Source organism: Electrophorus electricus, chromosome 10 (assembly GCF_041902795.1).
Source record: "Electrophorus electricus isolate QZ-2024a chromosome 10, ASM4190279v1, whole genome shotgun sequence".
Classification (NCBI taxonomy): Eukaryota; Metazoa; Chordata; class Actinopteri; order Gymnotiformes; family Gymnotidae; genus Electrophorus; species Electrophorus electricus.
In genome coordinates, this window is record NC_137506.1 from 3,260,001 (window position 1) to 3,277,500 (window position 17,500).

Consider the following 17,500-nt stretch of genomic DNA (forward strand, 5'->3'; position numbering starts at 1 on the left):
TCATGCCGACGCAGGAGCTACCGAGTCGGCGTGCTGTCCGCTCCGTCGTGGCCAGATCGCCTCTTTCTCCTGAGCTCAGCATTTTGTCCTGCGGGGTCGTATGGAATTACTGCGGCAACGCGACTTTCTGCTGCCGAGTCCTCCTAAAAATGTTCGCCTGCGTTGCTGACTGGAGAACGTTCTCTCTCTGTCTGAAGGTGCCTTTGCCTCCTGTCCCTGTTTAAATTAAGCCGATTAATTTTGAGTGAGGGGAGGTTTGGATGCTGGTGGCCGTACGCTACGCCCGTGAAGGCTACAGCACGGTGCAGAGCTCTTCCTCTTCCTCTTCCTCCTTCCTGCTGCTCTGTGTGTGCACCTCCACTGCATGTCTCCTACATTCTTTCTTACCCTCTCATCTCATCAAACAAAACCACACCAAACCTCGCACATCAAGGGAAATGCAGTCGTATGAGCTCCTGTCCAAAGCGACGTCTTCCCACCAGTCAGTCGGAACAACATACAGATGTGATCTGCTCAGTTGTAGAGCGCCTAAATATATTTCACGAAATAGAGCTTCTGTCATCTTAGCTGTTAGAGTGTTTAGTTGGTTCTCTCTTTGTATATCCCTCTAATAATAGCATCATTTATACGTCCTTTTATGGTATTATTTGTGCTTCTTTTAGTGATTTTATTCTTTTCAAACTATTGGTATAACTAGGAAAAACCTTTTCTGTGTTTATATATGATAGGCAATGTGTATCTAGAGATAATTAATTTAAAGATAAATAATCAATTTTCTGATTGTTTCTCATTGTCCGATTCTGTCATGTCTTTATCCTGAAGAACAACAAACAATGAAACAATAGTTTCAAATGTAACATGCACCCCAGACTTCCTAGGTCTATATCACCCTTGAGCAATTACTCTGTAATAGCCATACAGTTCTAATGGATTATGTGACTTTGACCTCTGACCTTTCTCCTCTCGCTTCTCAGCGGTGATTGGTGAGCGCTTTCTTCTGCTCTCAATGGTGGAAAAGAGTCAGGTGTGTCAGGTGTACCTGCGTAGGCGGAGCCAGAGCTCACCTGAGCTCTCAGCACGGCGTTTGGAGAAGCTCTCGCCTTCTGAGATTAAGGTAATGTACACATACACACACACACACACACACACACCTTTCAATTAGAAGCCATGCTGCGAGGTCTGGCTGCTCCACTGAGCTTTTAGCAGTAATTACTCCGCTCCTACCTGTCCTCCATTACCTTGGGGACAGGTACGACTGTGTTTCAGCAGTGCTCTGTAATGTTCTCCCCAGAGTCGTGTGGTTACTCCCCAACCCTCCCAAACACATCGCTCACAGCTGAGCCTCACGGAGAGAAAAGACACCTTCCACTTCAGGTGGAGGCAAAGTAACGAGATCTTTTTCTCTTTTTTTTAAAGAGCACAAAAATGTTTTTGGTTGTTTTTTTTTATGTGGGGCTAAAAACAATTCTAAAGAATTCTGTATTCTGATATTGCTGTTCGGTCCTGATTCTGCTGTTCGGTCCCGATTCTGCTGTTCGGTCCTGATTCTGCTGTTCGGTCCTGATTCCGCTGTTGAGTTCTGATTCTGTTGTTAGACTCTGATTCTCACCTCTGATTCTCTTTAGATCTGGACAAACAAAACGTATGAAGTATGGCAATGACTACATTTCAAAAGCAATGAGAATAAGACAGCCATAGAGTGTGTGTGTGTGTGTGTGTGTGTGTGTGTGTGTGTGTGTGTGTGTGTGTGTGTGTGTGGAGAGAGCATTACAAATGCTTGTATTTGTTTCAATGTAGAGTGAGTTATGCAGCTTGTTTTAAACCTACCGATAGTGACAGGGTCATAGAGGTCAGAGGTCAAGTCCATCTCCTCTTCAGGGGAAACAGGTGCTCTCTCTCTTTGCTTTTCTTTCTTTCTTTTTTCTTTTTTGCCCTTTATCGACTTCGCTCTTCAGAATAATCTGGGTGCACATAAAATTCACGCCAGAATAAAAGTCCCTTTGTGGAAGGCATTAACCCCATTTCTGACGGGGCTCGAGCGAAAGTGTGGCGGCGATCACAGTTCGGATGCACCTGATTGGCTGGAGAGCACAATGCGCGAGAGCGGCGTAGCACTGAGCCCATGCACTCGCGCATTATCGCATTACTGACAGGCTTTGTGCAGCCGCTGCGACACTATGAAAGCAATCTCTCCTGTGGTGAGTCTGGCTCCGACAGCCCAGCTCCGATAAGACTCCCCCCCACTCACCATCCAGACTACCCCTCCAACCCCACAGAGGTCCCACCCCCCCAAACCCACAGAGCCCCACCCCTACCCCCCTGAAGCCCCGCCTGCTGCATGCTTGTCTGGCCTGAGCTGAGACCCTAATCCTCACGAAAGTGGGTTTAGTTATTGCTGACCAGCAAACACAGGGTAGATGGAGAAGGGTGTGTGTGTGTGTGTGTGCGTGTGTGTGTGTGTATGTGTGTGTGTGCGTGTGTGTGTGTGTATGTGTGTGTGAGAGATAGAGAAAGAGAGTAGAGATAGTGGCCAAGAGGGCAGGAGAGAGATTAAATATATTTTTCCTTCCACTATGTTGATCTACAGTTTATTTGTTTACCTTGTTGTCTGTTGGCTACTTATTTTAATTTCATTTTCTCTTCATCTCCCCAATGAAATCTTTTTTTTTTTTTTTTTTTTTCCCTTGGGTCAAACCAGACCATTTTATTTTTGCTCCAGTCTTTCCTTAATTAATCATCTTAAAACAAGCAGACTGCCCTGCATGTCAGCAAGGGCGTAACAAGGGACATTCTCGTCAGCGGAGCCGGCAGCATTCCGGGCCGACGGTGTTCCGGGCCTGCAGCGTTCCGGGCCGACGGCATTCCAGAACAGGGCCTTGGCTGGGCTCTATTGTGCTGCGTACAGAAGAGATAATGCGTTTATAATGCTCCGTACGGAGATTATAAACGTCTGCAGGGCGGTGTGAATAACCAGCGGGGAGAGGAAGGCTGGATGGGGTCTAGACAGCTCTGTGGTGTACGGAGCGGTCAGAGGTGCACCCCCGATCCCTTTGGCCCACAACGCTTCAGTCACCAGCTGCTCTTCCTTACAGTAATGTCAGTAAAAGACGGACTGTTTTTAATTCACTGGCAGCCAACACAACACCGAGGTAAATAACCTCAGAGTTGGAAACAGGAGGGTTGATTTCTGGAGGGTTTCGTGTAATTCAGTTTTTCTCTCCCGCAAGCAGGCATGTGTTTTTAGTTCTTCATGTAGCATTTTTGGTCATTTGAGAAATGTACAAATTTCAAATAATTTTTTTCCCCCCAAACACATGCTCACAAGTAGGTCTGTTTTCTGTCATCTCCTATTACCAAAGCAACTGACTATGTGTGTGTGTGAGAGAGAGAGAGAGAGAGAGAGAGAGAGAGAGAGTCAGTCCTTTTTATATCTCTCTCTCACAGTGTCTTGCGGTACTGTGACTGTAAAGCCAGTGGCCTGGTGCTTGCTGTATGGCTGCAGAACTGGAGAGATGCAGTGGCCTCGTCCTCAGTAGAACTCTGAGATGTTGGAACTGAAGACACACCCATCCAGCATTCTCCAACCAGTCAACAACTGGTGTGTCCGTGTGCCATACCTGTGAGTGGCTGACTTCTGGGTTGCTTCTAGAACGTTCTGCCCCATTCACACTGGTTCATTCGACCCGTCGCGTCTTCTCCTTGCTGCTTTAACGCCGACCGGCAGGGGACGTGCTGGGTGTGGGCGTTTCAGATCCAAACCTCGAGACTGAAATGTGGGCAGGGGGTTGGTTGCATGGCGATACTGGTTGCACGGCGTGAGACGTTTGGCTTGGCTTCGTCTGTCAGTCTTTCTCCGGTGTGAAGTGTGCAGTCTAAGGGAGGTCAATGCTACATCAGCGCCCTCAGACATGAACCTCTTTAGATATGCAGCCTTCAGGCTGTGTGCTAATACCAGGAGATCTCATTAAGACTAATGCTCATAGAGAGTCGCCTCGAACATCCTCAATCCAGCACAACGAAGGACTTATGTGTGCTTCTGGAATTAATAATGGAACAAAATTCCCTTTAAGTACAAACACCTTCAGCCAGAATCAACAATAATACAAAGCATTCAAAAAACACCAAACAAACAATTCCAAAGCCTATTACCAGAGGGAAGTTTGTCAAGAGTTTGTTCTGTGTGTGTTTGCTCTGTGTATATAAGCACTGAGCTTGTATATGGGCTATGATTCATGAGAGATTTGGGTTGATGGTTTTGATGGGGGTCTGGTCTGTTCTGGGTGCGCTCTCTCTCTCTCTCTCTCTCTCAATTCATTTTTTTCAATTCAGTGTGCTTCATTGGTATGACAAATGACGGTGTATTTGTTATGCCAAAGCTTGCCAAAGTATTCAAGAGCACAACAAGGAATTGAACATTATATAGTTTGTGAAAAAGAAAATGGTTACAGTTAAACTCTTTAGTGCATTAAGCGTCACTGTGTGACAATTGAACAGAAAAGAAAAACAATTAGACTGAAGTAAAGCCGGTATTGTTATAGTGAAACTGTTTCTGTCGATTTATTTATTTATTTATTTCCCCCCCCGTGTGTTTGTGTGTGTGTGGACGGACATCCTGGTCGTATTGTGCTGTTAATGTCCAGTTCCTTTAGCAGGTGAGGTCATTTCTGAATGTCAGAGAGGCTGTCAGATGTGGAACATTTAGCATTCGTTAACATGGAAATAAAAAATTCTTGAGTCCCCTTGAATCTTGGTCATTCTGTTACAAAGTGCAGCTCTGGTTCAGTCTTCTTTGGTTCCCACTTGACGAACTCTGCTCTTTTGCCAACCAAGTTTTCTTTTTATCACTGAGTCTGTGCTTGTCAAGGTGGTCTGGTTTTTCAGTTACCATTGGTAGTCTGTAAAGGCATGCTGTCTTTGGTGACATTACAATGTCCAGGTGACATTGCATTTTGCATTTTACCTTTCCCAATAAACTTGCCAATAAATTACACTTTCGTCCCTTAGATGTGCATAATTTGGTTCATTCTGATCAAGTTTGTTGTTTTCCTCTGGTCCTGACCCTGTGAGATGTTGGTGTGTTAGTGAGTCTGAGGAACAGTGACTCAGGACCAGCTGAGTGAGAGGACAGTTTTCTTTGATCAACTCTTGGTATTGCAGCTTTATTTTGGTATGAGTAAGGATTGCTGTTTGTTTTTTTTGTTTTTTTGTTTTTTAAATCAATGGATATCGAACTAAATTTGCACTATATGCGATGGTGCTGCTTCTTGTATAAACATTTAGAATTTGTTTACAGAACTCAGCATGAAACTCAGCATTTGCCACATGTGTGTTTTGTAAGCAGACCCCTCACAAAGAGTTCAGGTATTGAGTCAAATATTTTTAGCCAAGTGTTTCTCTCTCTCTCTCTCTCTCTGCGGTTCGTCCAGGTGTCGTGGGTGGAGCTAGCGGGAGGAAACGCTCGTCGGGTGGTGCGTCGTGTCGGATTGAGCCGGGCGCAAGACATGGGCGTGTGCTGGTGGCCCAGTGGACATGAAGAGGCATGGCCTTGGTCACCCGTTCCCAGCTCTGCAGAGCAGGCCAACTTGGTACTGCTTGGCTGCTCAGACAGGCCTGGGCTTACAGTAAGCGCGCACACACACACACACACACACACACACACACACACACACACACGTACGTACACAAATCATGAAAAACACCCAGCTCACATTAAATTATATAAAAGTGATTTAAATTCACTAACTGATAAAAACGTGTGTATTTACTATAGAATTGTGATTATTTCACACTAATGGTACCTTTTATGAAAATGCTTTCCTACCAAATTATGTAGATGAAAATGGTCATTTAAAACCGGCCGGTCGTTCTTCCATGTGCACATTTCATTTGTTTTAATGGAAAGCAGAGGCCCAATATAAGATGGAGTAGTAAAGCTTTATAAGTAAAAACCAGCAAGTGTTGCTTCTTTCTTATATAATAGAGATGGCAATCTGTACAGTAAAGGTCACAATGATGGGTTTTTGGTCCGACACCAGTAATAAAACATAGAGCAGTGTGGTAAATGGCATCTAAAGCTTTCAAAATTGAAGAATCTGCATTTATATAGCTTGTCACCTTAATTCAGTACTGATAAAATTATTGCCTGAACAGTTTTCTTCTTTCAAATGAATTACAAGCTCTATTTCTGTATAAGGATCCCAGTTTTATTTGAAAGGTTTTTAAAATTAATTCATCAATGTGTCTTAAAAGATATCATGCATCCAAATTCCCAGATGTTTGAAGTTTGAGTCACAATCAATAGATGTGTCGGTATTTGCTGATATGTCAAAACTATCAATTCCATGAGATCAGGAAAACAATTGACTACAAGTTAGTCTTTCTGTACATTTTCTGTGACCTGTGTCATAATAGCAGCACATCATGTGCATCATCTTCATAAAAACGAATTCTGCAAACTTTAAATATGCTTTCCAAGATCACTGATGTACAATGTTAAAAGAAGTGGGCCAAGGATAGTCACCTGTGGCACCTCACCAACAAGTACTGGGAATTACGATTGTTTACCATTGGCAACAACATATAAAGTCCTATTAATAAGATAATTATGAAACTAATGAAGTGCCGGCTAATCAAAGCCAATCCAAACCAGCCTTTGTATGACTACATTGTGAACAACAGTGTTGAAAGCATTTCATAAATCTACACAGTGCTAAGGGCCAAATAGCGCTAATTTTTTTTCGAGCGCACCAGAAATATAATTAACAAGAGTAACTGCTGCAGGTAAAGTGTCTATGGACTGATCTAAAACCTTCTTATATTAAGAAGCTCTGCAGCTGAACATTTATAAAAGACTCCAAATATATATATATATATATAGACCAAGGCACTGACTATGTTGATGTCGCTTAATTTTGCAGCTTGAAAGTACACATTCTAGTCACCTTTTGACCAGAACAAATATGCAATCTCTTGAATGATCTTTTTTCGTAGCTCTGTTCACATTATCATAAAGATAATAAAGACCTCACAAATTGAATCCCTGTCACTAGAAGAATCTTTTCTCTGAAACAATCACACTTGAGAGACCCATGCTACCTTTAAGATCATTCATCACCTTCCAGAAAGATTCAGGATTGTCTGCACAATTATTCATGCTATTTAAATAATACTCTTGGCCTTTTTTTTGTTTTGTTTTGTTTTGTTTTTTTAAACCAGAAAATATCTGTTTCTATAATGGCTAAAGATGTCCAGTCAGAGTTGAGACCTAACCCTCCAATCCTTGTCCAGACTGTGCTCTTCTCTAAAAGAGCCTCTCTCAAATCTGAAGTCAACTGAGCAGGAGTCTTTCTGTTTATTCTAATTTCTTGTAAGGTACATTCTTATTAACATCCATTTCAGCTATAGAAACAAAATGTCCCAACGTTAATTCAGGAAAAACGCGATTTATCATTTAGACCTGGCTGTGCATTCAGGACTAAGCATTCATATTGTCTAGGGAGTGAATCAGACTTTAATACACTTCATGAACAGTTAACTAATTGCAACACCTCCCACCTTACCACCCTGATCAGAGCTGTAAATGTTATCACCATCTAAAGATGCATCAGCGTCAGTTACCCTGATATGAATAACTTAATAAGAGAAGTGTTAGAAAGTAAGGTCCTCACGTTTAAAAGAACAAAGCCCAGTCCTCTATAGTTGTAAAAATCCTTTACAGATTCTATTTCAGTAGGTGTACCATCAATGAAAAGTGTATTCAAAGAAGTTATTTTAATCTGGGCAAAGTTTCTATGATTTACCCCACATGACCCTTTACTAATAAGCATCTGAGATGCCCCCACAACTGCATTGTACAAAACCTTGAAGGTAAATGGCTAGATGAACTAATAGACTGAACCTGTATAAATGTATAAAAATAGTAACCCATAAAAGTCACAGAAGGGAAAACCAGCCTTGAACCTGTTCAACATAGAAATGGAGACCCATAAGAGTCGCAGAAGCTAATTCACCAAAGCATGTTTTTAGTCAAATCCATAAGGTTATTGGCTAACATAAGAACCTCTTTTCACCCAAAAAAAATACATCCAAAAGGTCCCCCAATTATCAACAAAATCCACCTTCTCAGATTTAGTTCAACCCACAAGCCACATATGTCATGTGCCCATGGCCAGTTCTAGGCATCAGAAAGAAGGTTCTAGGGTCAGAAAGAACTAATTTCTTCTGACTAGCCCGAAGTCTTCTTTCAGCACCTCTATTTGACTCAAGGAGATATCATTCCCTTTCTCAGGCTTGTGTGAAATTTACTTAAATATAGATACAGAACGTGCTTCAGGAAAATATTTAGCGTCAACAGTGAACTGACATGAAATCTCTCATCTGTAATGCTGGAGTCACGGATCGCCGATCTTGACCTGACTCTGCTCTCCTTCTCTCCCATGGCGTGGACGCCATGGGGTCCAGAATTCAGAATAGAATTCAGGTCACAAAAATGCGAAGAAAGAGGGTGGAGAAACGTTCTGCAAAGCTCCTCTCAGCTGGCCTTCTGTTGGTAATGACCAGTCTGTGTTTTGAGCACTAATTCCAGGAGTAACAGGTGACATTCCAGTCCTTCACCTAACAGACTGTCTAGGTGTGTTTGAATCAACCAATGACAAACGGGTCCCTTTCACAGCCAACCTGTAGGGCGTCGGGTCTCATTCTGCAAAACAGATCAAAGTCCCCATCTGTTCAGAGTGCTTGGCTCGTTTGATGTGTTAAAGTTTGAATCTCAACGGAGCTCTTTCGGTCATAATCCTCAGTGAAAAATCCGCTAGAGAGAACTTGGTTCCACTAATAAAAAACATTGAAAAACTGGTGCACTAAACCATTGTGTCCAAAAGGAAGAATGAACGAATGCCCTCAAGCACCCAACACCGGATTCACCACACACCACCGTGGGGCAAATGTGGCGAATCGAAGCCCATGTGGGAAACTTGGTGACAGGGAGACCAGACCCCGTAAACCAGCAAAGCAGCGGAGAAGGTAGTTTTACTCAGCCCATGTGGAGGGCGGAACAGAGGGGGTAAATCCAGGCGAGTAAATCCACCGGTAGACCTGGTAGTAAATCCAAGGAAACTACACTCCCATCTGGAGGAGCTGGGAGCTCGGTCCCAGTCAGCCTGCGTAGCAGCAGTGAACGCAGGACGACAGATGGCCCACTAGTGACCCGCTCCATCTACTTGGCAGGGTTAAAAAACTTCGTAGATAAAAAGTATGAAAATATACATTGCTAGTATAAAACGGTATCAAACAGGTGGAAGCTGTTCTATCTTATTTGAGATAATTTAAGATTTTTATGCACACACACACACACACACACACACACACTCAAATATTCATTGATGATATATATATATATTTACACACACACGTTAACGGGCTTATTGTCACAATACACATCCACACCTCCAGGGTGGCTCTTTGCATCTCATCAGAATAATGCAGCTGTTTGCTGTATGAAATTAGAGAGAAAGAGTGATCGAGTGTGTGTGTGTGTGTGTGTGTGTGTGAGAGAGAGAGAGAGAGAGAGAGAGAGAGAGAGAGAGAGAGAGAGAGAGAGAGAGAGAGAGCGAGTGAGTGAGCGAGCGTACAGGGGAAGAGGGAGTGGTGAATTGATAAATGGGTCATGACATCTTAAATAATGTAGTCTGTTGTAATGATGATGTTTGTGTGGTGCCCTAGTGATCGCGGCTGAGGGCACTTTCTTTCCTTTTAGGAGTGTTTTTCTTTCCAGAATTTTCAGTGTAGTTCTGTAAGGATGTCAGTCTTGGCTTGCTCACTGGGGGGCTTGGACTCGGACATGCTTAAAGCTGTTTTGTGGCAACGGCTGTTGTAATGAGTGCTGTATAAGTTTTTGCTTTGTTTTCGCTTAGGCAGGATGGGCTGGCCGGTTATGTTGGGGTGACCGGATTCTGTCCGTTTTGTATGTCTCTCTGTCTTTGGGTTTCTCTCTACCCTGTCCGTCTGTGTTCCTCTCTCTGTCTGTCTCTCTTTCTCCGTCCTGTTTGTCTTGCCATGCCTTTAGGCCATTGGCTTGCTGTCGCAGGCAGGCGGTCCAAATCGGCCCTCGTGGTTTGAGTTCACGAACAGCGCGCCTTGTTTGGAAGCACGTGCACGGCAGCCCCGCCCCACGTGCTGTGGAAAAGCGTTACCAGTGCACGCGAAGAAAAACAAATAACGGGAAAAAACGCCTAAATGAATAAATAAATCGTGGCGGAACGCGACGACTCTCACCCGCTACGTGTTGGAACGCGCGCCAGGTTTATTTTTGGCCTTCACGTGGCTTCAGTTTTCCTTCTTTCTTTTTTTCTCTCCACCATGTTAAAGAACATTAAAGCGTTTCTGGTCTGCATCATTTCTAATTAAAGTGTTTGTTGTCGTTTTCAGATCCAGAGTGTGAAATCAAGCTAGCAGTTTTTGGGGTTTTTTTTTTTTTTTTTTGCAGGGAGCCATGCAGCGAATCAAACGCGCATGCATCACACCCGCTCACGCACTCGCGCGCACACACGCGCACTCACTTCAATCACTTAAAGCTCATATATATGTTCCTTTTGTTAACTTTGCTATCTGCATTCTAAGCCAATTTTCTACTTAGTCTCCAGTATTTACGGAGCGCTTTCGTTTCTTATGTCGTCTTAATTCCTACCCCTCTAAGATAAGCACTGCCAGAGGATGCACAAGGGAAATACAGGCGCGGGCGTGCGCGCGTGCGCGCACACACACACACACACACAAACACACATTTATTTATGCAAACATTTAACATTTTTAATCATTTCCCCAGTTCGTGGAAATTTGATCAATTTATGTGGAAACCGCAGCGGATGTGCGGTTATTTCTGTGCGGAACGCTTTCTCTGGGAAGAGCTGCAAAGCCGGAAGATGCTCTGGAGGTTGTTGTTGTTTTCCTTTCTCTTTTTTTTCCCTCTAAAAGCAGTTATCTCTCTGAGAACACTTCTCTGCGTATTTGTTTGATCTCCGTTTCTGCTCGGTTTTCCGTATTTTGCCGCTGCTCACGCTGATTCAGATGCAGCCTCCGAACGCAAATAAACGTGGCTTTGCCCGGGCGGCCTTCAAACACACTTTAAAGTAGCCTAAAAGGTTGAGAAATTAAACAGCCCCGTTTTCTGCTGTGCTTGTAAAGTGAATTTAAGGGTTTGACATTTTGGCTGCCTGCGGTTTCTGCCACGATCAGCACACGGCAAGCTCTTTCGCTGCGTTCGCCATGACAAATTGCACGCCGTGAGCTCTCCTTTTCGCCTGTCCATTCAGAGCTTGTGTTTGGACCGTGCCCCGTTCATTAAGGGTAATGTGGGTTCTGCTTTTTGCAGAGAATACCAGGCTTGGTGTGTGACCCCAGTGGAATAGCTGAGGGGAGTGGGGAGGGTGCGTGTCTGGATTTCATGCCACGGTAGTTCGACAAGTATCTGTGTCCTTCGCACTCTCCAACTACAGTCTGGGCCAAAGAACCGTCCAATCCTGCTCTCATAATCATCTCTCTCTTTTACTCTCACACACACACAATTTCTCCCTTGTTTTCTCTCTCTCTCTCTCTCTCTCTCTCTCTCTCTCTCTCTCTCTGCTCTCTGAACTGGAAAATTGGTTCAAAAAGGCTGGGTGCAGTGAACAAGGCCCACTGCTCAGCTGGACTTGGCCACGTTTATCTTTCTAGCTGCAAAAGAAAGTCCAGGGAGTTGAGAAGACGGAGGAAAAGAATAGTTTTGACCAGTCACTGAAACCAATAACTAGCACAGACTAATTTGCCATGGTCCCCCCACCCCCAAGATGTTGCCTGGCTTTGTGAAACTGAATCTGTCATTGTTTTAGCAGCAGCTGTGGGATTTGAGCTATGTGTGTGTGTGTGTCTGTGTGTGTGTGTGTGTGTGTGTGTCTGTGTGTGTGTGTGTCTGTGTGTGTGTGTGTGTATATATATGTGTGTGTGTGTCTGTGTGTGTGTGTGTGTCTGTGTGTGTGTATATATATGTGTGTCTGTGTATATATGTGTGTCTGTGTGTGTGTGTGTGTGTGTGTGTGTCTGTGTGTGAGAGAGAGAGAGAGAGGCTGGAAAAGAGTCCCAGTGCTGAGGTGCAAACCCCATCCTGTTTCACTCCATTCTTTCTCACCAAAGCCCGTCACCCCAAGTCACCCTAACTCTCACCCTCTCTCACCACTGCCTCTCCCAACCTAACTCTCACCCTCTCACTCCAACTCTCACCAAGTCTCACCCTGTCTCACCACAGCCTGTCTCCCCACCTCCCCTCACTGTTTGTTGCTTCTTTGTTTGTGTTACCGTGACAAAAGCTTAGGTGGTTTTCTTTCTCTCTCTCTCTCTCTCTCTCTCTCTCTCTCTCTCTCCTTCCCTGGCTCTTTCTCTGAGCCCATCAGAGAGAGTTTGCTTGCTTCTCAGCTGGATAAAACGCCGCGTGATGGACGGCCGGGTCCCATTGCGCTAGTAAAGAATGCTACCATGTCTTAGTTAGGATAATGGTGAAGGATTCTCGGGGACAGGATAAAGCTGGGTGGGAGACTTTAGCTGGATCTAGTGTTTTATTCCGAGTGGCAGTTCCTGTCAGAGTTGGGCCTGGACTCTTCTTTTTGAGTTGAAAGCCATAGCGCCATTCACTAGTGCTACTAACCTGAGGTGTAAATCCAAAACTCATATTGAGAAAGGTTGGGAGAGGAATGCTTAAAACATATATAAATATATATATTTTTTAAAAGATATTTAAAACACTCACTGTGCCGCTTTTGAGAAATTTGACCCAAGTTTATATTGTGCTGCAGTACTAGCCTATATTCACCTTGCCTGTGTAAAAGCATTATATTAGCCTAGCATGGTAACCGCATGAGATTATTATAGTTTTTTAAGAGCATTATATTAGAATAGCATGGGTAACAGCATTTATGCTAGCCTAATGTGGGTAACGTCATTTTATTAAGCCAGCATGGGTTTTATGTTAGCCTAGTGTGGGTAACAGCATTATATTAGCTTAGCATATGTATCAGCATTATAAGCCTAGCATTTTAGGAATTGATTTTAGGGCTTAGGAATTGTCCAAGTCTGGGCCAGTTTTAAGATTGGGCAGTGGTAGCTCAGCGGTTAAGTTACTTGACTTGTAATCGTAAGGTTGCTGGTTCAAGTTGCCACTGTTGGGCCCCTGAGCAAGGCCCTTAACCCTCAATTACTCACGTTGTACTCAGTCATAATTATAAGTTGCTCTGGATAAAAACGTCAGATAAATGTAAAAGGTTACATCTGACCATTGGCCGATTTAGTGCAATTTTAGCATCAGAGACCAGTCCTGTCCCAGGCGGTGGGGACGTTGGCAGGGAGTCTCCGCCCGGCTACAGACAAGAGGAGGATGTAGCGGATGTGGCTCAGCGGGCCCGGATCTGTGCAGCTCTGGCTTCGTCCTGGAACTCCGCTCTGTGCTGTCCGCAGTAGCACCAACCCCCCCCCCCCCCCCCCAGCTCCGCCCCTGCAGCTTTGGCTCCGCCTTGGCCTCGATGCCCATCCCCCACTCCACTCTCCGACCCCCCTGGGCAGCAGCGGAGAGGTGGGGAAGGATGCAGTCCGGGGGATTAGGGTGAAGGAAGGCGGGGGGGATGTGGAGCACATCCTCTGCTTCCGCATGTAGACTGTAGGCAGCCGGCTTAATACCACCACTGCTGGCACAAGCATGCGCATCGCAGCCTGTGCCAAACCGCATCTAGCTTTGCCTCTCTGTATAATTCCACCTGTCATTCTCTCTCTCTCTCTCTCCCAATTCTGCCTGTCGTTTTACTCTTTTTGACACCCTCTCTCCTTCGCACTCTTTGTGTTTTGGTGGGGGTGAAGTATGAGAGCCTTCACTTTCCTGAACGTTCCGAACGTGACTTTCCAGCCGGACTGTGCGAGGCTTCACTGTGACCTCCTTTAAGCTTTTTTTGTTTTGATTAAGGAAAGAAAATGCTTGGTTAAGTTTTTTGTGTTATCTCTCTCATTACCACTCAGATGCTTCTTTTTTGATAACTCCTGTGGACTGGTAGTTGTGGTCTTCTTTGGATTCGCTGCTGCCAGTTTCTGTAAATGTGTTTTACTGTGAGCAGTACATACTGGGAAAATTCTGTGTGTGTGTGTGTGTGCGCGCGTGCAGGTGCTGAGCTCCATACGCACAGACGGCGACCCTTTGACCTGCTGTTTCAGCCTGACCCGACCGTACCAGGTCCTCACCGTGGAACTCCAAGAGGCTCACCCTGCTGTTGCCCAGACCTGCGTGTATGAATGCGCTCGTGGGCGTTTCCAACGGTTGTCAGCTACGCCTATGCCCCTCCCCTCAGCCCCTGTCTCCTGGTGCCGTGACCCGAGCGAGAGCCTTCTGCTCCTAGGCCTCCAGGACTGCTCTGTGGTACTCTTCCACCCTGAAACGGGCGTCGCGGGCCGGGCCGCCTGCCCTATGCTGCCCTCGCTGCTGGCGTGGCACCCCTCTGGAGGTCTGGTCGTGGTAGCAGGAGTACAGGGAGAGTTGCAATGCTTTGATCTGGGGCTCTCGCCTCTGCCGGTACGCCTCCTGTCTGAGGAGGAGGCCCTGGGCCGTGCAGGTCCCACAATGCAGCTGGCACGGCACGTGAAGGCAGCCAGAGGGCTGGCAGAGGTAGAGTGGGCACACTCGCCCGTATCCCAGGGGGCTGAGGGGCTGGAAGTGCACAATCTGATGCTGCTCAGGTTCCATGGAGGGCCACTGGCTGCTCTGAAACTGAAAATGGGTAAGTGAAACTTTTTGTCCATTTTTTTTTGTTTGTGTGTGTGTGTGTGTGTGTGTGTGTGTGAGGACCTTCCACCTACATTTTTGAAACTTGAACTTCTCGGCCAGACGCAAGAAATCTAGAGTCCACTCAAGTCTGGGTTCCCTTTGTCCACTTGGTACCAGAACCAAAGCTGATTCTGGATTTCTTGAGTGTGGCTAGAAGGAAGGGCAAAGGGACGTGCTGAGGTCACTCAATACCTGCCTCGTGGCCACTGCCCACAGATGCATTATGGGATGCATTTTTCCAATAAATCATTTACGGTGGCCAAAGATCCCTGGGGGCTGCCAGATAAAGTTTGCCAATCAAACGGAGCCCACCCCAAAAGTTCAGTTCTGACTGTGGAGGAGGGTGAGACTCCCATCGCAAACCAGCTGAAATTCTAAACAGATCCAGTGAGGCAGGAAAAACGAATAACAGCAGAAAGAAAAGAGAGACAGAGAGATAAAGGGAGCAAGAAGGAGAAAAGAGGAGACTGAATGAGACCACAGTGGTCCCCTCCTCTCGACCCCCAGCAAAGGAAGCAGGGGTGTGTCCTCTACCCCTGGTGATGCTGAGCAGAGAGAGAGATGTTTGAGAGACGTCTTCCATGTTTGTCTGCTTTCTTTCTCTCTTTTTCTCCTTTATTTGCCTGTCTGTGGCGTGTGTTCGGGTTTGGGCCGCTATGTTTGTTTATGGACTTATTCTATTAGAACAGCCACCAAATGGAGGAACACAAGCAGCAGAGAAGAAAGAGTTGGCAGACCTCCAGTATTCCTGAGGTCTCTCGTGCTCTCGCTCTCTCTCTCTCTCTCTCTCTCTCTCTCTCTCTCTCTTTATCTCTTTCTATCAAGCCTGGTGCTGGTGTAGTAGTTTGCAGAGTGTAAACAAGGAGAGTGGGATGTGTGTGTGTGTGTGTGTGTGTGTAAGAGAGAGAGAGAGAGAGAGAGAGAAACAAACAGGTTAACTTACAAGCACCAATCAAAGGAGAAACAAATTGCCCAACATTGCAATATTTTGTCATTAGAGTTGCATCATATAGGATGGGTGTGTGTGGGTTGTTTTTTTTTTTTTTTTTTTTTGTGGGATTATATGCTAAAGCTTTTGAATTCGCCTCAAAACAGCTTGTAGCTTTTGGTATTTAAAATATCTTCTTTAATTCGCGTTGGCTTGTGAAATAAGCATAGATCCCATCCCCAGATGGAAACATTTAGTCAGTTCAGAGAAAGCTTGGACTGAATTCACATCAACACCATTTCTCCTATCCTGGACTGACTTCCAGGCTCAGTGCCTTCATTCCAAATGAGCTCCTCTGAGGTTTGGTGGTTCGAGAGAGACGAGACAGACATGATGGAATAGTAACAGTCACATCCTGCTAGTGCACCAATCAAAACAACACACACTTCTCTGTGTGTAGGTGTGTGGGTGTCCCTGTGCTTGTGACCGTGTGTGTGCGTGCGGGTGGGTGGAACAGCAGCCATGCCTGGTCCCATTCTCTCGCTCTCTGTTTTCTCACTCTGCTTCCATATTAGCCACATTAGTGACTCATTGGGGCTTTGCAGGAAGGGTGGCCTACTAATTGCCTGCCTGTAATTTTATTGGGCTCTTGAAATTAATTACACAATAAGCCTTCGGTTTGCCCACCTAAAAATCTTTGCCTCTTGAGCTAGTCCTAGGAAGAGATCATTGACTGACACTGGAAGAACATCTATTTATTAAACATTAAAGCATGTGTGTGTTAAGCATTAGATCATCAGTTTATTGAACATTTAAGATGTATGTTTATTCAGCATTAGACTGTATTTATTAACCATGAGAGTAATCATATGAGAGTCTATGACACAACTTATGTGCGTGTGTAAAACAAAACAAAGATCTTTATGAGGTTGTTTTATTCATTGTGTGTGTGAGAGAGAGAGAGATTATCATTACTGTGTGTGTAAGTCCCATGCTGAGAAGCAGGCAAGGTTAAATGTAGCTGTGATTGACTGTTGGTCAGGAAGATTAAACAGCCACTGCATTATTAAAGCAGTTTTTTTTTGGTGTCCGTGTGTATCCAGTGCCTCGGGTAGTCATCACTTGTTATGATCACAGAGGCTTGTACTCATGGAAGCTTTACCTGGGAGAGACAGGAGTTTGAAAGATGTGTGAAGAAGTGAGACACATACAGATCACTAAAGAATCTCATTTTTATAAAAACAGCAACTCCTCAATATAACACTCACTGAAGTGCAGTATGGGTTATGGCGGTCTTTACTGGAACACTGTATGGGTTATGGTGGTTTTTACTGGAGTATATATAATTGTGGTATATAAGTTTTACACCCGCACCTGTGTGCACAGTGACGGTAAACAGTGCCTCCTCTATGAAACGATGCATGCTTCCCTAAACAATGTGAACTGGGCCCTGAGTTCACCTGTTCTTTAAAACACCTGTTGTGCCTCTGCCTCGTTAAGGTAATGGACTGTTCAAACTGACTGTGGGGTCTGCATCAATGAGTACGTCTGCCCTCCTACTGTGTGCGCGTGTGCACGCGCGCGTGTGTCCGTGCGTGTGTGTGTGTTTGTGTTCATAAGGCTGTGAGGCACAGACAGGAAGATGGATCAATCCAAATGTCAATGCCCATCTAGCAGAGCACTTTCTCCAAAGATCTGCCACTTACTTACACTCACTCACTCACTCACTCACTCACATACAA

At 45.0% G+C, this 17,500-nt stretch overlaps 1 protein-coding gene across 10 annotated transcripts in view; it reads left to right on the forward strand.

Annotated features, from left to right (window-relative positions):
• The window catches only part of wdpcp (WD repeat containing planar cell polarity effector), an 85,140-nt gene that overhangs the window by 27,060 nt on the left and 40,580 nt on the right, over positions 1-17,500 (forward strand). For all 10 annotated transcript variants that reach the window (XR_014125652.1, XM_081722088.1, XM_081722089.1 and 7 more), the window contains 3 exons: positions 975-1,114; positions 5,427-5,621; positions 14,174-14,783. Coding sequence is in view for 9 of the 10 variants with exons in the window: in XM_081722088.1 (XP_081578214.1) it covers positions 975-1,114; positions 5,427-5,621; positions 14,174-14,783 (945 nt within the window). In the remaining variant the exon portion in view is untranslated. The remainder of the gene's footprint in view (positions 1-974; positions 1,115-5,426; positions 5,622-14,173; positions 14,784-17,500) is intronic.